This window comes from Malania oleifera, chromosome 7 (assembly GCF_029873635.1).
Source record: "Malania oleifera isolate guangnan ecotype guangnan chromosome 7, ASM2987363v1, whole genome shotgun sequence".
NCBI lineage: Eukaryota > Viridiplantae > Streptophyta > Magnoliopsida > Santalales > Ximeniaceae > Malania > Malania oleifera.
The window spans coordinates 74,969,749-74,988,350 of NC_080423.1; the positions used below are offsets into that span (position 1 = coordinate 74,969,749).

Here is an 18,602-nt window from a genome sequence, read left to right on the forward strand (position 1 = left end):
GGGACTGTGGATGGTAAGAGTTTTTTGTGAGCCAGCGAGAACTATGGATGGTAATGGAGATGTGTCCCGGGTGTTGGATTGACCGAACGTCCAACTGATGCACGGAAGTCGTGTCCACATTTCGGACTTTACCTGATTAGTGAGAGTTAGGGGGAGGACACTGATCCGTAGGTTTGGTGCCGCACCAGGGGATCCGAAGGGTTTGTTGGTGGTTGGAGTTTATATGTAATGAAAAATAAATATAAATATATATATATATATATATATATATATATATATATCTACAAGTCTAGCTCTGCACGTGTCTTGCACGTGCGCAGCAACACTGATAAATACTCTTCCTCTCTTCTACGAACCAGCGAACCCTAGGGCGCCACTCTGTTGACAGGTCTCTCTCTCTCTCTCTCTCTCTCTCGTTTGTAGTCTATGCTCACTCTCAGTCGATATATCTCCTTTGAAATTGATCATTACATGATGTTGTTTCGTGAGTTTAATTTACGTATATCCTCTTTTATCTTTTACGAGGTACAGGTAGGGTTTAGGCAGGGTTTCGTTCGCTAGCAATGGCTCCTAAAGGTATTCACCATGCCCCTTCAATTTGCATGATTCTTATCCGATTGTTTATCCTACTGTATTCTGGAAACGGTTACCGGCATGCTTTGACCATTTATGGTGCTTAAGCCCCATTCTCGTGTTTACATTCTTTGATGTATTTGTTCCTCTATTGTAAAATGTTTGTGGCTTTCTCTTGTGTCGTACTGGGACTACATGACACAAGATCTTTCTTAGTAAAACGTTTTTAGAATAATGTAACATTGTTTTATTTGTTTATTCTTTCTGTTTCAATATGCTCCCCAAATTATCTGGGTACTGTTAATATTTCACTTCCTGTTGTATAAATTAACCTGACCGATTTTGCTCCCTCTCCTTTGAAAATTAAAAATTTAGAGTTACTTGATTGTGTTCTATGGCATTAAGGAAAATTTTTAGCTTCTAGAATAATGCCATGAATGGAATGTGGAAAATTATAGCACATATGAAGCATGGACATGGACAGAAACACCGGGGAAGCAACAAACTTTAGAAGTTTAGGGCAATGTGTGGGAAGGATGCTGCAGCAAACAAACTATGAATGATAAAATATTCGTTTTACAACACATATTGCCACATTCATATGACACATCTCCAAAACAATATATTGCTTCTATTGTAAATACTGCCAGGCTTATTATAATTTTAAAATAAATCATAGCTATGATTATCTTTATGAATTAAAAATATGGTTATCTTTATGAATTAAAAATGGAATTTTAGAACATATGAAAACTATTAGGTTTATAACACGTATTGTATATCATTATATCACCACATTTATAAGAACCTATATGTCTGAAGAAATTCTAGCTACATTACTTCTGTTGGACATGCCGTTAGGTTTATTTTTAAATAAATCATTATTATAATTTTTATGAATAAAATAAAATGGAGGTGTGATTTTAGTATATCATTTTCTGCGTTCAATGCTTTGAAAGACTCAAAGAGGCTCATCTCAAGATGAGTCATGGCCACAATGTGTCAGGCTTAGTCTGAAATATCTAATCCCAAAAGGCCAACTTTTTGTACTTGGAGGCCTGTGCATTTGTATAAAAGACATGCTTTTTTGTGCCATTCTGGTTGAAGCTTATGCATATTGGATATGTGAATCTCAAGTTACATTTGGCTAGAAAATTTTAACCCCATTTTTATATGAAAAGGAATGTCCTAATTGGAGTTGATCTCTTAAAACCCTTGGACCTCAAACTTTCCAAAATAATTGAGGATTGTATCGTAGACTGTGAACATAATTTGAATTTTTTAATTTATAACCATCTCTAAGCATGATTTGTTTAATGAATCCAAGTTAGTGTTTTCTGAATGGCCAGCAAGTAATTTTCAAATTATTTTTCAAATTTATTTGTATTTTTCTTAATGTTTTATCTATTTTTATAAACATCTGTAATTTATTTACATATTTTTGTACCAAAAAAATGGAATTCTCAAAGAGCATATACCTCAACGCCTTGAGGCTTATGCCTCAACGCCTTTAGGCTTATGCCACAACGCATTAAGGCTTATGGCTTGCCTTACTCCTTTATCTTTCAAAACATTGATTGTGTTTAATTACGTGTCAAAGAAGCATAGACATTGGAGGAGTGTGTCAGCAGTATGTGACACTTTGACACTCGACATGGACACAGCTCCTTTAGGGTATTGTTGGTGCTATAAGAATGTGAGATGATATAGTTTTTTTCCCCTCTTTGAAATACCAATTTTCAATAAAAAAATTATTAGGTTAGGCTGCCTAACCTCATTACATATTCAATGAGATGACCAATCAAAACCTTGTAGTATGGGTTGTTCTTAATTGATGAATATATTTTTGAGTTAAAACTGTCTAACAATGAGCAAAAATCTTTGGATTTGATTGGTTACTAAAACGTGGCTTGGCTAGACAGCCTGAACTATTAGTTTCTTGTATTCAATTTTTTATTAAATTTTATTTTGTGGTGGATTTTAGTTTGGATGACTAATTTCCTTTTGGACTATTATGCCAAGGAGAGGAGAAGCATTCAGTTTTTGGCAACATTCAAATCAATCTATGAATTATCTTATATCTAACAAAAGGGTAAGCAAAGGGAATGTTTCATAACAGATATCAAGTAGCTTCAGTTATTAGCATGCACAATTCTAAGCAAAGAATTCTGGTAAAATTTATAAACTGTTTTTCTTATTTTAAAAAATAAATCCTGATATCATCTAAGAGATGCATTGGCATTTCCTTTTTTGTTTCCTACTGCAGAGACCCAATTGAATTTCAAGATATAAACTGATTAAATTTATTCTCTTTCTGCTGTAATCCTCATATTTGTGCATGAAGGATATTGTTTTATAAACATTATCATTTTTGATACATAATCCTCATTTTCTTGAAAAGTCTGTGATACAGCATTGCTGGTTCAAGAGCACAATTATCTCATATTTTTGTTATTCAGAGTTATCTTTTTTTATTTAAGTATTATTCTTATACTTGAAGATAATTCATGTGTAAACAGAAATATGATTTAAGTTTGGGCCTGATTTTTAGTTAAGCAAAGAACTTGAGTTAAGTAAAATCCAACTATGATATTTACTAAGCATACTGCTGGAGAGTGGCCTTATGCATGCACACACATGTGCATTGAGAGAGATTACAATCCCATGTGATGGAATATCCAAGAGGGCCACTTCTCCCCCTTTCCCCTCCTCCTCCCCCACCTCAACAAAAAAAGCAAAAAGAGAAAAGCTTCTATGTTTTTTTTGTTGGTAATATGTCATGTATTATGTGGTATACACAAAGCTAAACAGTCAATCTAAGGAATATTTTTTTTTTTATAAATGCCAAAATTCTCCTTTTCTTGTGCGATAGCAAATAGAAAGTAGAATGCGTAGCTATTCTTACTGATTACATGAATCTCCTCCTTGTTCTTTTTCTTATTTCTTTGCTCTTATTGGAGCAAAAAAAAGTAAACTCCATTTTGTGTTGTTGATAACATATAGTTTTTTTTGTAGAATTATTGCACTTTGTCTGTTATATGGTTTGCATATGGTCAACCTACAGGAGTCTTTCTCATAGAATATTTTCATTGTCTTTGGTCATCCACCCAAAATGCACCACATAATTTATTTGTCCACATTCGAGTATTTTGAGTGAATTGCTCCATTTATTTGCTCCAATAGTTTGCCAACTAATTTTAGAGCCTCCCTTATTTATTATGGTGTCCATGGTCTTGCACTGCTGTACATATTTGTAAATTAGAGGGTACACATGTCCTATGCAGCTGACACTACTAAAAAGGTGGACTCAAAAGCCCAGGCCTTGAAAGCTGCCAAGGCTGTAAAATCTGGTGTGTCAACCTTGAAGAAGAAGATCAAGAAGGTTAGAACATCTGTTACATTTCATCGGCCAAAGACATTGAAGAAAGAAAGGAATCCAAAATACCCTCGCATAAGTGCACCACCGAGGAACAAGCTTGATCAATACCAGGTCCTTAAATATCCCCTCACAACTGAGTCAGCAATGAAGAAGATTGAAGATAACAACACTCTAGTTTTCATAGTTGACATTCGTGCTGACAAGAAGAAGATCAAGGATGCAGTTAAGAAGATGTATGACATTCAGACCAAGAAAGTGAATACCTTGATCACGTAAGAATTTTATCTTTATTTTTTTGCTTTCCTTCTTGTTCTTGTCACTACCATTACTATTGTGGTTGCTGCTGTTACATTTTGGTGACACATATACATGCCTTCTTTTTGACAAATAACTAACTTGCTATGTCAGCATTTTACCATTTTGGTGATTATAATAATATGTTCGTATTATAATTAGTATATTTGTATGTGCAAACCACGAATAACATTGAGTAAATATATTTGAATCATTTAGTTTTTAGATTGTTAATTTTATTGATAGGACATATTAATAAAATTGTAGAAGTTAAAAATCATATTTAAATAATATATTTATAGAATAGTGGGAACTAAAAGTCCTTCAGACAAAATTTAGGTACAGTTTATGTATATATTTTAAAAAAAATTAGACCAATACTTGCAGTTATTTATATAAATGACATATAATGCATCCATACATTGTATGTTTTTGTATTAATTAATACATAATATGTTTTTGTATTAATTAATACATAATATGTTTTTGTATTAACTAAAATATGATAGTTATTACATTCAGTACCAATGCATTCTATAGATTGTTTTTAAATTAAAATTTTAGAATAAGTTTTAACATTTAACTTTTGCCAACTCAATTTTTAAAATGAATTTAAATACCCACCATATTGAATTATCTTATTTTATTTGAACATTTAATATTATTATCTAGTGTTATCTTTATTGTTTTAATTAAATTGATTATATTTTTAGTTAGATTAATTCTGATTTTCATATGTTATTAGTAAATCCTAGCTTTTGAAAGTTAAAATTTAAAATAAAAAAATTGTACAGTATTGAAATAAGACTGCTATATATCTAAAAGATTAAGGAATGACATATTTGTGTGTAGCATCTATGAAGATAAGGGAAGAGAAGGGCAGTTAACGTGGTGTAGGCTACTGCTACACTGACCAAATAATGCTATGTTTTACATATTGTAGTACTGCATGATAATATGTTATTATTAAATGGTAATATACATTATTATACCATTTTATAGATATAATAACATAAAATGTATCATAATAAATTTAGTTAATATAATTTTGATTTTATAAATTATAATGAAATGAATTATTAATTCCATTATTATAATATATATTATTATAAATATGAGAAGAGTGCATGATAATAATATATTCAGTTTTACTCAACAAAATACTATATTTTAATAACTGAAAAAGAAAAATTAAAAATAGAGAAAGCAAAAAGAAACTAAACAAAAAAAACCCTTGTAACTAAATAATTAATTGTACTATCTTTATTCAAAGTTACCATGACATTTTCCAAACAGAGGCAATGTACACTGAAATTGAAAATATATATCTCTTTGTAAAATTTATAACTAGATGACATAGAGACAATTGGTCAATAAATTGTTCTCATCCATTTCATTTAATCTCATGGCAATGCATCATTCAAACATTAGATCCCCTCAGCAAATACAAGAAAATAATGGTTGTTGGTTACAACCGTAAATGCCTTTTCTCTATTTTGAAGTCGCCATTCTCAAATCTTGGAATAAAAAAGACAGACCTAGCTGAGATTCTCTTATGGGGTCAAGCAGTCTGAACTTGAATTTACTGTGACTCTCATATCTGCCCATCCAAGGCATGTGAAACAAATGAAACCCTGTTAAAAGACATTGTTATGTCATTTTATGAATTCAGCATTGTAAACATGGTTTGTGTGTTATAGTATATGTTGGAAGCTTTGTTGTATATGTTCATGATTGGGGACAGTTTGATCTCCAAATTTTTACTTTTCCAATGGGAATCAAAGATAATAATTGCCCCCTTGGGTGGGGGGGGGGGGGGGGGAGGTGGGTATGGTTTATGAGAAAATAAAGATGCCTGCTACAATAAGATTTCTTTGGCGAATTATACCTGAATTTCTGTGCCAAATCAAATGGGAATATCTTATGCCCTGAACTTCTCATTCCTATGCATTTGGGGATCTCATGAGTTTTTATGATTTGTGTATAAATATAATATTTTAAAAGAAAACCATATATAGAGTTTTTTCAAAAAATTTAAAAGGGTATTATTATTTGGCGTAATGTTTTAAATTATAAAATATTTAATGCATTAATAATATTGGATATTTTTTTAATTGACAGGTGTTGTGCTTGAATTTTTAATACGCTAAAAATCGAATAATAAATTGTGGGTGAACAACTGAGCATAAAAAAATATCAGAAATGTGCACACGCAAGTTGGTAAACCCTTGTATCAACTTGTCTTTTAACAGCATGTCTTTTTTTGGAAAGAAGTTTGTACTTACATTTTTGCTTTTAATTCATTTGATCAAATTTTATGAGAGTAAGTGGATAATTTTCAATCTGTAAGTTTGTTCTGGTTGTTTTTAATTAGAGGTTTTGTTAGTACTAAATTATTTGGATGGATTTTAATAAATGTGTTTCATAAGCAAGGAGTTTCTTTTTTCCTATGTTTAAAAGACATGTTTATTTGCCCGAAATGTTTTACACTAGTCGTACTTCGATATGTAGTAGATTGTTAGGAAGTGATAATTGTTAGTATTACCATCAATGTATTTATATATTTATTTTTATTGCAACAAGTTGTGCCAAATATTGTGCCCTGTTTAGTCCTCACAAATTGGCATTGTTGGACTTGGTTTAATGATATGTCCATTCAAATTTGATTTGCAGCAAAGGGTCTTATTTTCTTGATGTTGCTTGTTGCAAACAAATATTTGGGAATCCAAATTGCCCAATTTCATATAACTTGATTGGTGGGGCTCTATACCATTTTATTTATGCATTAATGGTGGTGCATTTGGATTTTTTCATTGAATCAGTGGTAGTCCACATGCTTCTATCATGGGATATCAATTTCCCACATAAATTGCAAAAATTCTAGTCCTATTATGTTATAGAAAATGGTTCATTTAGTTAAAGACAGTTTTGACTACAGATTGATGAGTTTTAGGTTTGGTAGACAGTAGGGAAAATAGAAAAGGAGAGAAATTCAACTGACGGTGGGATATCACTTAGCAGAAAATATCCAGGTTGAATTGCCTTTCAGGCACTTTATGCTTCATGGAATTTTCAGGTGTTTTTCTCTGTTGGAGTGCAATATTGCATTTTATTGTTTAAATGTTGTAGACAAGGGCATCCTGTTCGGGTCTATAACTAACCCTGCGAACAAATGATGCTTCAAATTTTATTTTAGCTTTGGGTTATAGAGTTTGAGAAACTCTTTCTTGTGCAGTAGTGCTCACAATCATCTCTAATGTTTTAGTGAATGACGTGGTACAGTTGCCAGTCTTGTGACTACCCATTTGCAATTTCATGCATGATAAAATGTTGACATTTCGTGTCTATTGGCTTCCTACAGTCCCTAATATTCTTGTTAAGCTTACACAGCATTCTTGTTAGTTGTTTGGTCATGTCTCTCTCTCTCTCTCTCACACACACACACACATGGATTGTGAATTGTCTTGTAGGTGGTGAGATGGTTTTTGTTTCACCCTTGAATTGTTGTACTACTTTCCTGAAATTTGACCGGCATTTACATCTTTTTCCCTCATGTTTCAGGCTCGACGGGACAAAGAAAGCCTATGTTAGGTTGACACCAGATTACGATGCTTTGGATGTTGCAAACAAAATTGGAATAATTTAAAAAGGTTTTCTGACCTTCCAAACCTCAAACATGGATACTTGTTTGATGTGCCCTTAGATAGAAACTAGGCTGCCTGGCAATGAACCTCGAGTAGCAGCTGTGACTGCACTTCCATTTTGGATTCTTATTGAACATGTAGTGGGTGAATGGAGCTGCTCCCAGTTTTTTCAGACTACTTATGAACAGCTTTTCTCGGCATTTTCATTTTTATTCTATATTTATTTTTTATTCAATTTGTTTGCAGGGTTAGCGCATGGTCTCATGTTTTCTTTATGAGATCTTTGAAGAACAGAGAATGTTAAGAGGATTTAGAACTCGGCCTGGGGTTGAGAGGTGTGGTAGGTTGGTGGACGGCACTCTGGGTGTTTCTTTTCTATTTAAACTAGCTAGGTGCAAATTTTATATATTACAAAAATTTCTTACCATAAAACATATTATTAAACATGAATTATCAAAATTTTAATTGTGTACTATGTATTTTGAACATTATATATATAGCCCATTGGGTCACTTATTTTTTCTCAATTCTCATTACTTTAAAGCTAGCTATGTCTAATTTACTTTGAAACAATTTTGTATGGTCATCAGTATTGATATAGAGCATAGAATAAAAAAAAAAAGGGAGAATTTAATAACAAATGCATCTTGAAAATATTTGATGTTTTGACAACTTATGGTAAGACCAAAAAAATAATGAATTAAAGTGCAAAACAATGAAGTAATATGGTTTAATAGCAAACTTTTTGTTGAAATTTAGTAGGATTTACTTATAAATGTTGGTATTTGGACAAATTGGCAATAAAAAATGAGGTGAAAATTGTCTCTTTTTCGGCTTAATAACCCTATAGGCTTCAATAAATAAAAGATTTAACATTTTGTAATTGTGGGAATTAATTTCTTTTTTTATTATTTTTGTTTCACTCTTAGAAGGATGATGAGCATAAAGGCAATAAAATTCAAAATCTGACCCAAAATATAGTAAGCAAAAATTCAATTGTTTAATCCTACTCGAAATATATAATTTATAATTTTAGAAAACTCTTAAGTAAGCAGGAGGTTCTAGTTCAAACTAATTTTATATTCTCACTCTTCTTTTTAGCCTCCCTTATGCTTCTAGACTTGAGTAGGAATTATTTACCCACAAAATGATCTGAAACGCCAAAAGAGAGTTTCCTTAAGGCCAACAGTTGATATGAGGCATGCAATTACATATGCTAGCGAATTAGCCCATCAAGTTTGAAGCCGTCAAAATATCAAATGCCATGCTTGTTTGGAAGAAAACACATTTTTTAGGTTTGATTTAAGCAACTCGCCATCATTTAATTTTGTTAAATTTAGTACATCTGAGTGATGGGTCATACCAACGGATGGAGATATTTTTTTGGGAAATTGTTAACGAATTTGATAAGAAGATGATCGCCTTTGCTACAATTTATGGTCCCAAAAGTTGCCTATTTAGCGCTAGTATGGTCATAGTGTGCATCAAACTTTTTTTTTTTTTCCATGTTTTAAAAGAAAAGTAGAAGCACACGGACTATAGGGTCCTTCATTAAATTATATGGTATTTTTTTAAAACTTCAGACTTCAAATTTAGACCACCACTATCCAATACAAAATATGATTGAGATAATTTAATAATGATTTACCTTTTGTGTGTAACTATATATCTTTAGTGCTAAAGGTGAGGGATCATTAACTCTTGACTATGGTTATGAAATTTTTGATTTGTGTTTAATACAATATTTATTATGTGACTTTGTTAGATTACCACTTTACCTAAAAGTTTAAACTGTTAGGTTGCGAGCCAACAATTTATATCAAGTTTTAACACTCCCTTGCACGTGCAGCCCGATAGCACGTGGAGAGATAAACAAATGATAAATAATATCACAGAATAAATGCGGGCAACAAGACTAGAACCCAGGACCTCTTGGTCAGTAGAGCTTTGATACCACAAAAGATAAAACAAGAATGTTGAAAACTTTCGTGTCCTTGCAGCAAGAGATGATGTATATTTATATCAGTAACTGTACAATGATTTACAGGAGACTATAAACAAGGAAATGAGATATACATGGAAAGCAATTAATTTTATAGCCATTGTAGACTCCTAGAATCAAGGTGCAGTTACACTTGATTTGCCATGATCTGCTACAGTATTTATGTCCATAATTGGGGGCTCCTAGAATCAAAGTGTAGTTATACTTGATTTGCCATGATTTGCTGTAGTATTTATTTGCGTAATATGCTCCTTCAAGTTCAGTGGGGATGATTCACATTAAGCTTGTCTTGTAAGAAGGCAAATCTTGCTGACATGATTGGTTTAGTGAGACCATCAGCAAGCTAGTCTTTACTTGAGATGAAGCGAACTTCTAGAGTTTTTTGTTGAAATTTTTCCCAGATAAAATGGTAGTCTATCTCCATGTGTTTAGTTCGCACATGGAATACTGGATTTGCCGTGAGATATGTGACCCCAATGTTGTCACACCATAAGATTGGACGTTGGGCTAAAACAACACCAATTTCACGCATCAAGGATTGTATCCAAAGTGACTCGGTGGTGGCATGTGCAATCGCACGGTACTCGGCTTTAATGCTTGAACGTGCCACAATTGGCTGTTTCTTAGAGTTCCATAAGACTAAGTTGTCACCAAAATAAATATAGAAACCCGAGGTGGACTTTCGATCATCCAGGCAACCCGCCCAATTGGCATTAGAGTAGATAGATAGCTGTGTCGACTTGCTTGCTCGAATAAGGAGTCCAAAATTGATTGAAAACTTTAGATACCGAAGGATCCTTTTGACTGCTGTCCAGTGTTCTTCGGTGGGTTTGTGCATGAATTGGTAGACTTTATTAACTGCAAATGAGATATCTTGATGAGTCAGTGACAGATATTGTAACGCCCACACTACACTTCGGTAATTTGAAGGATCTGAGTAGGTAGTGCCCGAGAACAATGATGATTTCTGAGAAGAGGACATTGGAGAAGAAATAGGTTTGGCATCCAACATCTTTTTCCATTGGAGAAGATTGTAGATCTACTGGCTTTGCGAAAGGAGAAGACCTTTGGCTAGTTGATGTGCTTCCACGCCCAGAAAATATTTTAGGTGGCCTAGCTCTTTTACAACAAATTATCGACTTAGATTAGTGATTAGTTGTGAGATGGCCAGTGGACTCAACCCAGTGATCAGAATATCGTCGACACATACAAGGAGAAATAATGAATATGACCCCTTTCTGCAAATGAAAAGAGAAGTATCGGAGCATGAGTTCACAAAGTCGATAGAGAGTAGATGCTCGTGGAGCTTGTTTCAATCCGTATAGGGCATTGTGTAGTCAACAAATATGAATTGGGAAGCTGGGATGCACAAAGCCAAGAGGTTGTTACTGAAGGGACTTGCGGAATAGCCCTAAGATCCGGCTGTAGTGCATACAGATAACAGAAAAAAAAAAAAAAAAAAACTGATCATGCAAACCCTAATTATGTAATTAGGATTATACTTGCGAGATCTATTTGGTTTGATCCTGAATCTGTAAGTACGAAAACGAGCCCTTGAAGACGACCAAGAATCTTTCTACTGTATTCCTTGAACATGCCTTACTCCTGAGAGAGTGGGCTCGTAAGCGGCTCCTAGAGTTTTCTTCTCTCACGAAAACGTCCGCCTCCATGAGAGTTCACTCATCTTACCCTAGTTGCTGAATGGAGCGCGTGTATATAGACTACAATAGGGACCTCTAGGCAAATATGACTAGGGCTTCCCACATAATTAAGAATTCCTAATCTGACCTGAATGCATCCTTAATTATGTTAATTATAATTCATACCACTAAAGAATTATAATTGCACTCTCTGTCATATTTGAAATTAAATTTTGAGCTCCTATTATTAAATGCTTATTTATCTCCCCACATAAAGATTACAAATACCCGTCTATTAAAATAAATTACTGACAATTTAATTATTTGACATATTAATTTACTGAGACCTTCCAATTAACTTATTTGATGTGTCAGGTTCAAAATCCATCTGCAGAGTTTGACACAATCAAAACTTATAAGCTTCCTCGAAGGGGTATCATCAATCCCAATACCGGGACGTGGATTATATCAATAATTCATGTTCACCATACACATAATGTCATCACCCAACTCATTGAGTTTTTTGACCCATAAAGAATCTCACTCTTCTATGAATCAAAGTAACAAACACTATATGCACGTGTCCAATAATCATATTAGGATTAAGAGCATTAGCACTCATAATAACCATGAGGTATTAATTGTTTTATATAGTCAGTATAAAAAACAATTACCCCAAGATGATCCTATTCAATACACACAAAGTGTACTAGCACAAGGAGTTGGAATTGTACCATTCCTAATAGTCAAGACAAACCTATTAAAACCTTGTGCTACAGTCCTACCAATGGTGTGTTCAATTTCATTTAAGACTGTGAACAATAAATTTATATTCTATAAGAAATGATGATCTAATCTTCTTTGTATAAGCCGTACTCTACACACTAGATTACCTACTATATAGAATAAAAGACATATATAAATAATCATTAAATAAATAATGTCAGACAAACATTGCTCACAAATATTCTCATTAAAATTGAATAACTGAAGTTATTAATAAATACTAAACCCGATTACATAAAGCATGTCTTTTAATATAAATCCCTAACAATTGCATATAAACCTCTTCAGTCAAGTTGTTGTGAAGGAAGGCATTTTTTATATCAATTTGATGGATTGGCCACTAGTTTGAGACAATATAGCTTAGCATGATCTGAATGGTGGTGGGCTTAACCACAGGGCTAAACATGTCATCGAAGTCAATTCCTTGTTGTTGGTGATACCCTTTGGCAACGAGTTTCGCCTTTCTCCATTCAAGAAAGCCATCAGACTTGCGTTTGGATTTGAAAATCCATATGGAGTCGAGGACATTGAGACCAGGTTTCGCAGGAACTAAGGACCATGTTCCATTCCTCATTAGCGCAGTGAATTCTTCATCCATGGATACACGCCATTCACTGTGCTTGGAAGCTTCTATATAATAGGTTAGCGATTCTGGAATCTTACCTGTAGCAAGAAAACTTTGTGGTAGTGGATACCAGATGGTTCCATCTGTATGCTTCTTTGGTTTCATGATATTGTTATGAGATTGTGTTACCATTCGATGAGGATGGTGCTCAGGGAGTTCTGTGGCAGTAGTTGGTTGTTGGGGTGGTTGTGTGGTGAGAGCAGGCAGAGTCATTGGGTGGAAAAGATGAATTTATTTCGGGTGGTGAAATTTTTGAAGGAGAAGGAGGTAACGAGGAAGATGAAGATATTGGGTGATTATTTTGAAACGGTGTCATTGGGGTTAATGAGTTTGTGGTTTGTGACAAGTCATTTTGTGGTGATAGTGTTAGAGGTGGGCTTCGATTTATGTATTTTTTTTAAGAGAGTAAACGGGAGAGTTGTTTGTGGGCTTGATTGAGGCTCAGTTGGGTTTGCGCTTGGGCTTGCAAAAAGGGAAAGACCCTTCATCGAAGATCACATGCCGAGAAACAAATACCTTGCCAGTGGAAGTATCAAGGCACTTGAATCCTTGGTGTGAGTTGCTATATCCAATGAAGACGCACGTTTTGATTTGAAGTCAAGTTTGTGGCGATTGAATGGGCAAAGAAAAGGGAAACAAGCATACCCAAATATTTTTAGAGATGAAAAATCAAGAGCATGTTTGTAAAGTTTTTCAAATGGTGAAATGCCAAGAGGGGTGGTGGGAAGGCGATTAATGAGATATGTGGCCATGAGAAATGCGTCATCCTAATAGGTGTGAGGAACACGACTATGAGATAAAAGTGCGAGGCCCGTTTCAATGATGTGATGGTGTTTCCGTTCAATGGACCCATTTTGTTGGGACGTATGGGGGCATGCGATACGATGTTGAATGCTAATATTTGCAAAATAGGTGTGAAGAGAGTGATACTCCCCACCCCAATCAATTTGCACATATTTTATCTTACAATTAAATTGGCCTTCAACAAGTTTTTAAACCAATGCTTACAAAAAAAGGGTTAAAGAAAGTCATAACATACTGAACCAACACAAATTAGCAAATCATTTCAATATCAATCATTAAAAGGAATAATTTTGCATGAAATTCCAATAGGCAATTAATTGTTGGAATTGGAGACATTTTAAACATCTTCTCAATAATCAAATCTAAGAAATTAAATAAAGGATGTTTAAATGGTAATAAAATTCATATCATTCATATTGTTGGATATAGGCAACAATAGAGCATGCAATGTTTGCTTTTCTCCTAATCAAGCCTAGATATAAACAAATATTCTTTTAGCCTATTGTGTAAAATGTAAAAATGAATTTGAGTCAAAGTAAAAGGGAGGTGGCTTCAGTAAATAATAGATTGCAGTATTGAAGACATATAATTGTCCTTTGCAAGTATGATGGGGCTGCACTGTTAAAAAGCATATTTAAAGTCATTGTCTAAAACTCTATAACGTTTATTGCATTCTTCTCGACAGTTGCCATAAACCCTACAATTTTCCAAAAGTTTCAAATCCTTACCAAAACCTTCTTGAAAAATTGTAATCGTAAGCTCTTTGAAATTAGGAATAGCTTCCCAAGAGGGGGGGGGGGGGTGGGGGTGAATTGGCTTTTAAAAATTTCTTTTAATTCCTTTTAGAATTCTTAAACTTATTTTATTTCTTTTAACCAATTCGTGACTGATTTGTTTAATTTGTTAAGCACTCAAGAACTTATTTTCTTTATTTAATTTTTAACCATACAAACATCGAATCATTCAACCAAAACAATCAACTATAATTAGAAAGTAAACAAACAAGCCAACACACAACACTTACGTAATATAACAACTCAAGATGGTTGTTTGTTGAAATTAGCCAAATTTGAACTAAGCCCTGTAATGAATGAGAATTTATGCTTGCTGATGTAAAGCCCTGTATAGATGAATCCAATCACTCTTTCCAAATATTTAAAACTCAAATAAACTCTTGGTAAATTTATCTTTGGGATTTTAATCAAGTAACGTACTCTCGTATGGTTTTCGCAAGATATGGTGTAACCAACGTACTCCCTTTCAGTTTCCGTAACCCAAATCAAAATTAAACCTTAAGTTTGTTTGATTTCTAAATATATGTAGTTTATATGATTTTCAAATTTAAACCATTCGCGCAATTTAAATATACACTGAAAATAAAGAATAGGGAAATAGAGAGAGTGAGACAGAGATTTTTACGAGGTTTGGCTTCAACACAGCTTACATCCTTGCCTTTGGAAAAACCACCAAAGGATTCACTAAACCTATTCCGTTGACGGGTGGAACAAACCTTTACAACACTCCTTGGTTAAGGCTAGAGCCCGCCTTCTCCAAACGATATCCCCTCGTCTGGTCACTCCTTTAGGCTAGGCCCGCCTCTCTAAGCAATATCCCCTTGCTTAGCCAACGATCCAAACAATCCTTGGAACGTCAAAGAACTACAAGAAACACAAGATAAGATTTGTGTACAAATCTACTCTCTCAAAGAGCAAGTTAGTACAATTTCAGCACTATATACTTCAATGTAAAATATCAATATGAAATAGAATGAAGCTCAAGTGTAGAATTCACCAATATCCTTCTTAGATGAGGATTAACAGTAGGAATTCAGAGAAGGAAGGATTAGCACTTTAGAATATCTCAGCAAAAGAGATTTGCAATGAGTGAGGAAGAGAACTTTGGAAGAATAAGAGTGCTTTCAACTTCTCAAAATAGATTTTTCAATTCTTGGATATATTTTGATTTGCAAAACCATGTATTTATAGGCTTTCAAACTTGTTTTTATGTTGCAAAAGTTTCTTTAGAGAGTTTTCCAAGTTTTTAGAAAGTTTGGAGCTCAAACGGTTATATTTTAAAATATTAGAATTTAAAATTTTCCCTTTGAACAGTGTTCAGATGTTTGAAGATTCAAGTTCAGTCATTTGAAGTTCCTGAGACCCCTTAAAAAATGAACTAGACACAAGGTCAGATGTTTGAAGTAAGGTTCAGATGTCTGAGGTGTCAAGTTCAAATGTCTGAAGTGCCAGGTTCAGACGTCTGAACAGCTACTGCCTGCTGTATTTTTGTCCAAAAAAATATTCAAATGTCTAAGGTGTCTAGTTCAGACGTCTGAAGTGGTTCTGTGTGCTGTTCAGACAGCTGAAGTCCCTTCCGTGAACAGTGTTCAGATGTCTGATAGCAGTGACTCTGCTTTAGTGTTTTGGCCATAAATTTTTTTATATAACTCCAAATTAGGTGTTATTAGTGTCAAAAGAAAGCTAAGAGAAAATCCTACAACTTTTATGTTGAACATATTTTAAAATAAGGAATTTTTGATAGAGAAAAATTAACCTAAATATGGACATATAAAAACTGATAGCATTTGGAAAAACTTTTTTTGGTACTTTTCATTCCAAAAATGATTCTAACCCTTTTAAAATAATTTTTGACCTTATAAAAATATTTTTCAAGTATTTTAAAAGGTATCTAGATCTAATAAGTTAACCTAAGAGTTTTAAAATATTTCAAACGATATTTTAAACATTAAAGCACTTACATGAGACTTCTAAGACATTAACATTCTAGGTTCTTGAGTCTTCATGCTTTGTCCTTGGATTGAGTCCATTTTTCTTCAAGCTTCCATATTCTTTAAGCTTTCTCATTTTGCTTTTCTTTGGCCCTTTTGAATTTAATATTCCTTGGCTTTCAACAACTCATTCATGTCCTCATAATCTTCAAGGTTTAATATATCATCTTTAAATCCATGCTTTGACCCATTTAAGCTTCATTTGATCCTTGTGAACACTTTGACCTTGCTTTCTCATATTTGAGCCCTAAAATATCATTACTCACACAAATACGTTAAATTCGACTTGTTTGTTAGCATCAAAACAAGATAACAAGATTTTAAACCTTATAAGGCCAACACTTTCTACTCTCTTGCTACACTAATGTATATGCAGAACCTTCTCCTCCAAAACCCCTAATAAATCTCCATAACATTTCTTCTTCTATTTGGCTCAAATTGAACCTCGTTTTCAAAATTCATCTCTCAATCGTCTCATACCTACCCAGAAAGACAAAACCAAATTGATAAGATCTCGCAAGTCTCCTACTAGACCCCTTTTCATGAGTATTTTTTGAAGAAATGGGTGAAATTAAACAATTTTGTTGTCGAACATGACAATTTTGAGATGAGAATTCTTGAAAAATTAACATTTTTTAAAGGCATTAAGTTCGATGGCAACATTTCCATTAACATAACTTGGTTTACTGTGAAAGAATTAAATACATGTTTACCCGAATTTACAGTTGGATTATTGCCAAAGACCCTTTAGGAAGATGTTGTTGATTGAGATCATGCTAATGTCAGGCTTAGTAGTGATTTTATAGAGAGCGTTTAAGGTGGAGGCGCAAATGGTTGTGAGATTGTGTTGGAAGCAAAAGAAGATTCATTTTGAGAGAAGGTGAGGACACCAAATTTATGAAATGATTTTCCCTCCTCGACAAGGATGCCAAGCACAGCACATGAATTTTGAGTGCCACAGGGGCTCTTCTCCTTTGAATGCTTGATTTATATAATAAAACAGAGAAATTGAGGGAATTCGAATCATACCATGAAAGAATGAAGAGACGCAAAAGATGACAAGGAAGAGGTTGAAGGCAATAAAATGACTATTGCATTTAGGTTTTGGGATATGGAAGGAATTTTCATTTTGAATGAATGGATATAAAGGATAAATTTAAAATTCAAACTTTTGTCACCTTAGGACTACCAAATTTTCTTCTTTATGCTTTTAGAAGTAGTTTAATAAGGGTTAGGGTTAGGGGAAAAAAGAGTTGGGGGGGGGGGGGGGGGAGGGCAATAGGGAACAAGAGTATTGCATGAGCAAAGCTAGAAACGGGTTGAGTTGAGCTTTAACATGTTCAAGCTTGGCTTGGTAGAGTGAAATATTTGGATTGGGCTTGAGCTTAGGTTGGTTTGAGCTCAAAAAGTTGAGGTTGACTCATTTGTAGGCTTCAACTTAAGCTTAATAAGGTCTATTTATTCCATCTATCAATTCCATAAAGTATATGTCAATGCATCATTCTATAAAGGAAATGCTTTGTTTTTGAAACTTGTTTTGATATATCTTGAAGAGGGGTTAATGGAAAAACGCTTAATTGTTAGGAAAATGAAGGGTTTTTGTATTGCATTTTAACACAATTGTCAATATGGCTTCTCTAATAGGCAAGGCGATTGTGCTGTAGCTAAGGTCTTTGATGACCTAGTCTCATAAGGATTTAAACTTGGCCAAGTGACCAATGTTGTGGTTATAAATATCTACCGCCACCTTAGTCTCTATCCTAGAGTTGAGATAGTATTTTAGGAGATGAGACAAAAAAGGGCTCTACAAATGTATTGTTGTCTACTCTAGCATGGTTGCCATGCATGGGAAGACAAGAAGGCTTAAAGATGTAACAAGGCTCATTGCAAAGATGAAAGAAAAAATGTGAACCAAATGTGTGGATTTGTAATTCTTTGCTAGACATGCACTGGGAGAGAGGAACTTGAGGCAGATGGAGAAGCTATAGAAGGAGATGAAGTGGCGGAAGGTGATGCCTGATAAGGTTAGCTACCTCACCATTGTAAATGCGCATAGTAGGACTAGGGATC

General features: G+C 33.9%; 1 protein-coding gene across 4 annotated transcripts; it reads left to right on the forward strand.

Moving 5' to 3' along the window:
* The first annotated feature begins 288 nt into the window (after positions 1–288).
* LOC131160615 (large ribosomal subunit protein uL23-like) lies at positions 289–8,417 on the forward strand. 4 transcript variants are annotated; one of them, XM_058116453.1, is made up of 5 exons: positions 289–388; positions 532–576; positions 3,858–4,224; positions 7,808–7,896; positions 8,137–8,417. In XM_058116453.1, exons 2-4 carry the CDS (start codon positions 564–566, stop codon positions 7,890–7,892), a joined length of 465 nt encoding a protein of 154 aa, XP_057972436.1. In that variant the 5' UTR covers positions 289–388; positions 532–563; the 3' UTR covers positions 7,893–7,896; positions 8,137–8,417. The 4 variants fall into 4 exon arrangements, with proteins under 4 accessions (XP_057972436.1, XP_057972435.1, XP_057972437.1 ...); XM_058116452.1 differs by lacking the exon at positions 8,137–8,417 and having other exon boundaries at positions 7,808–8,125; XM_058116455.1 differs by lacking the exon at positions 532–576 and having other exon boundaries at positions 361–415; positions 3,836–4,224.
* Positions 8,418–18,602: the final 10,185 nt, after the last annotated feature.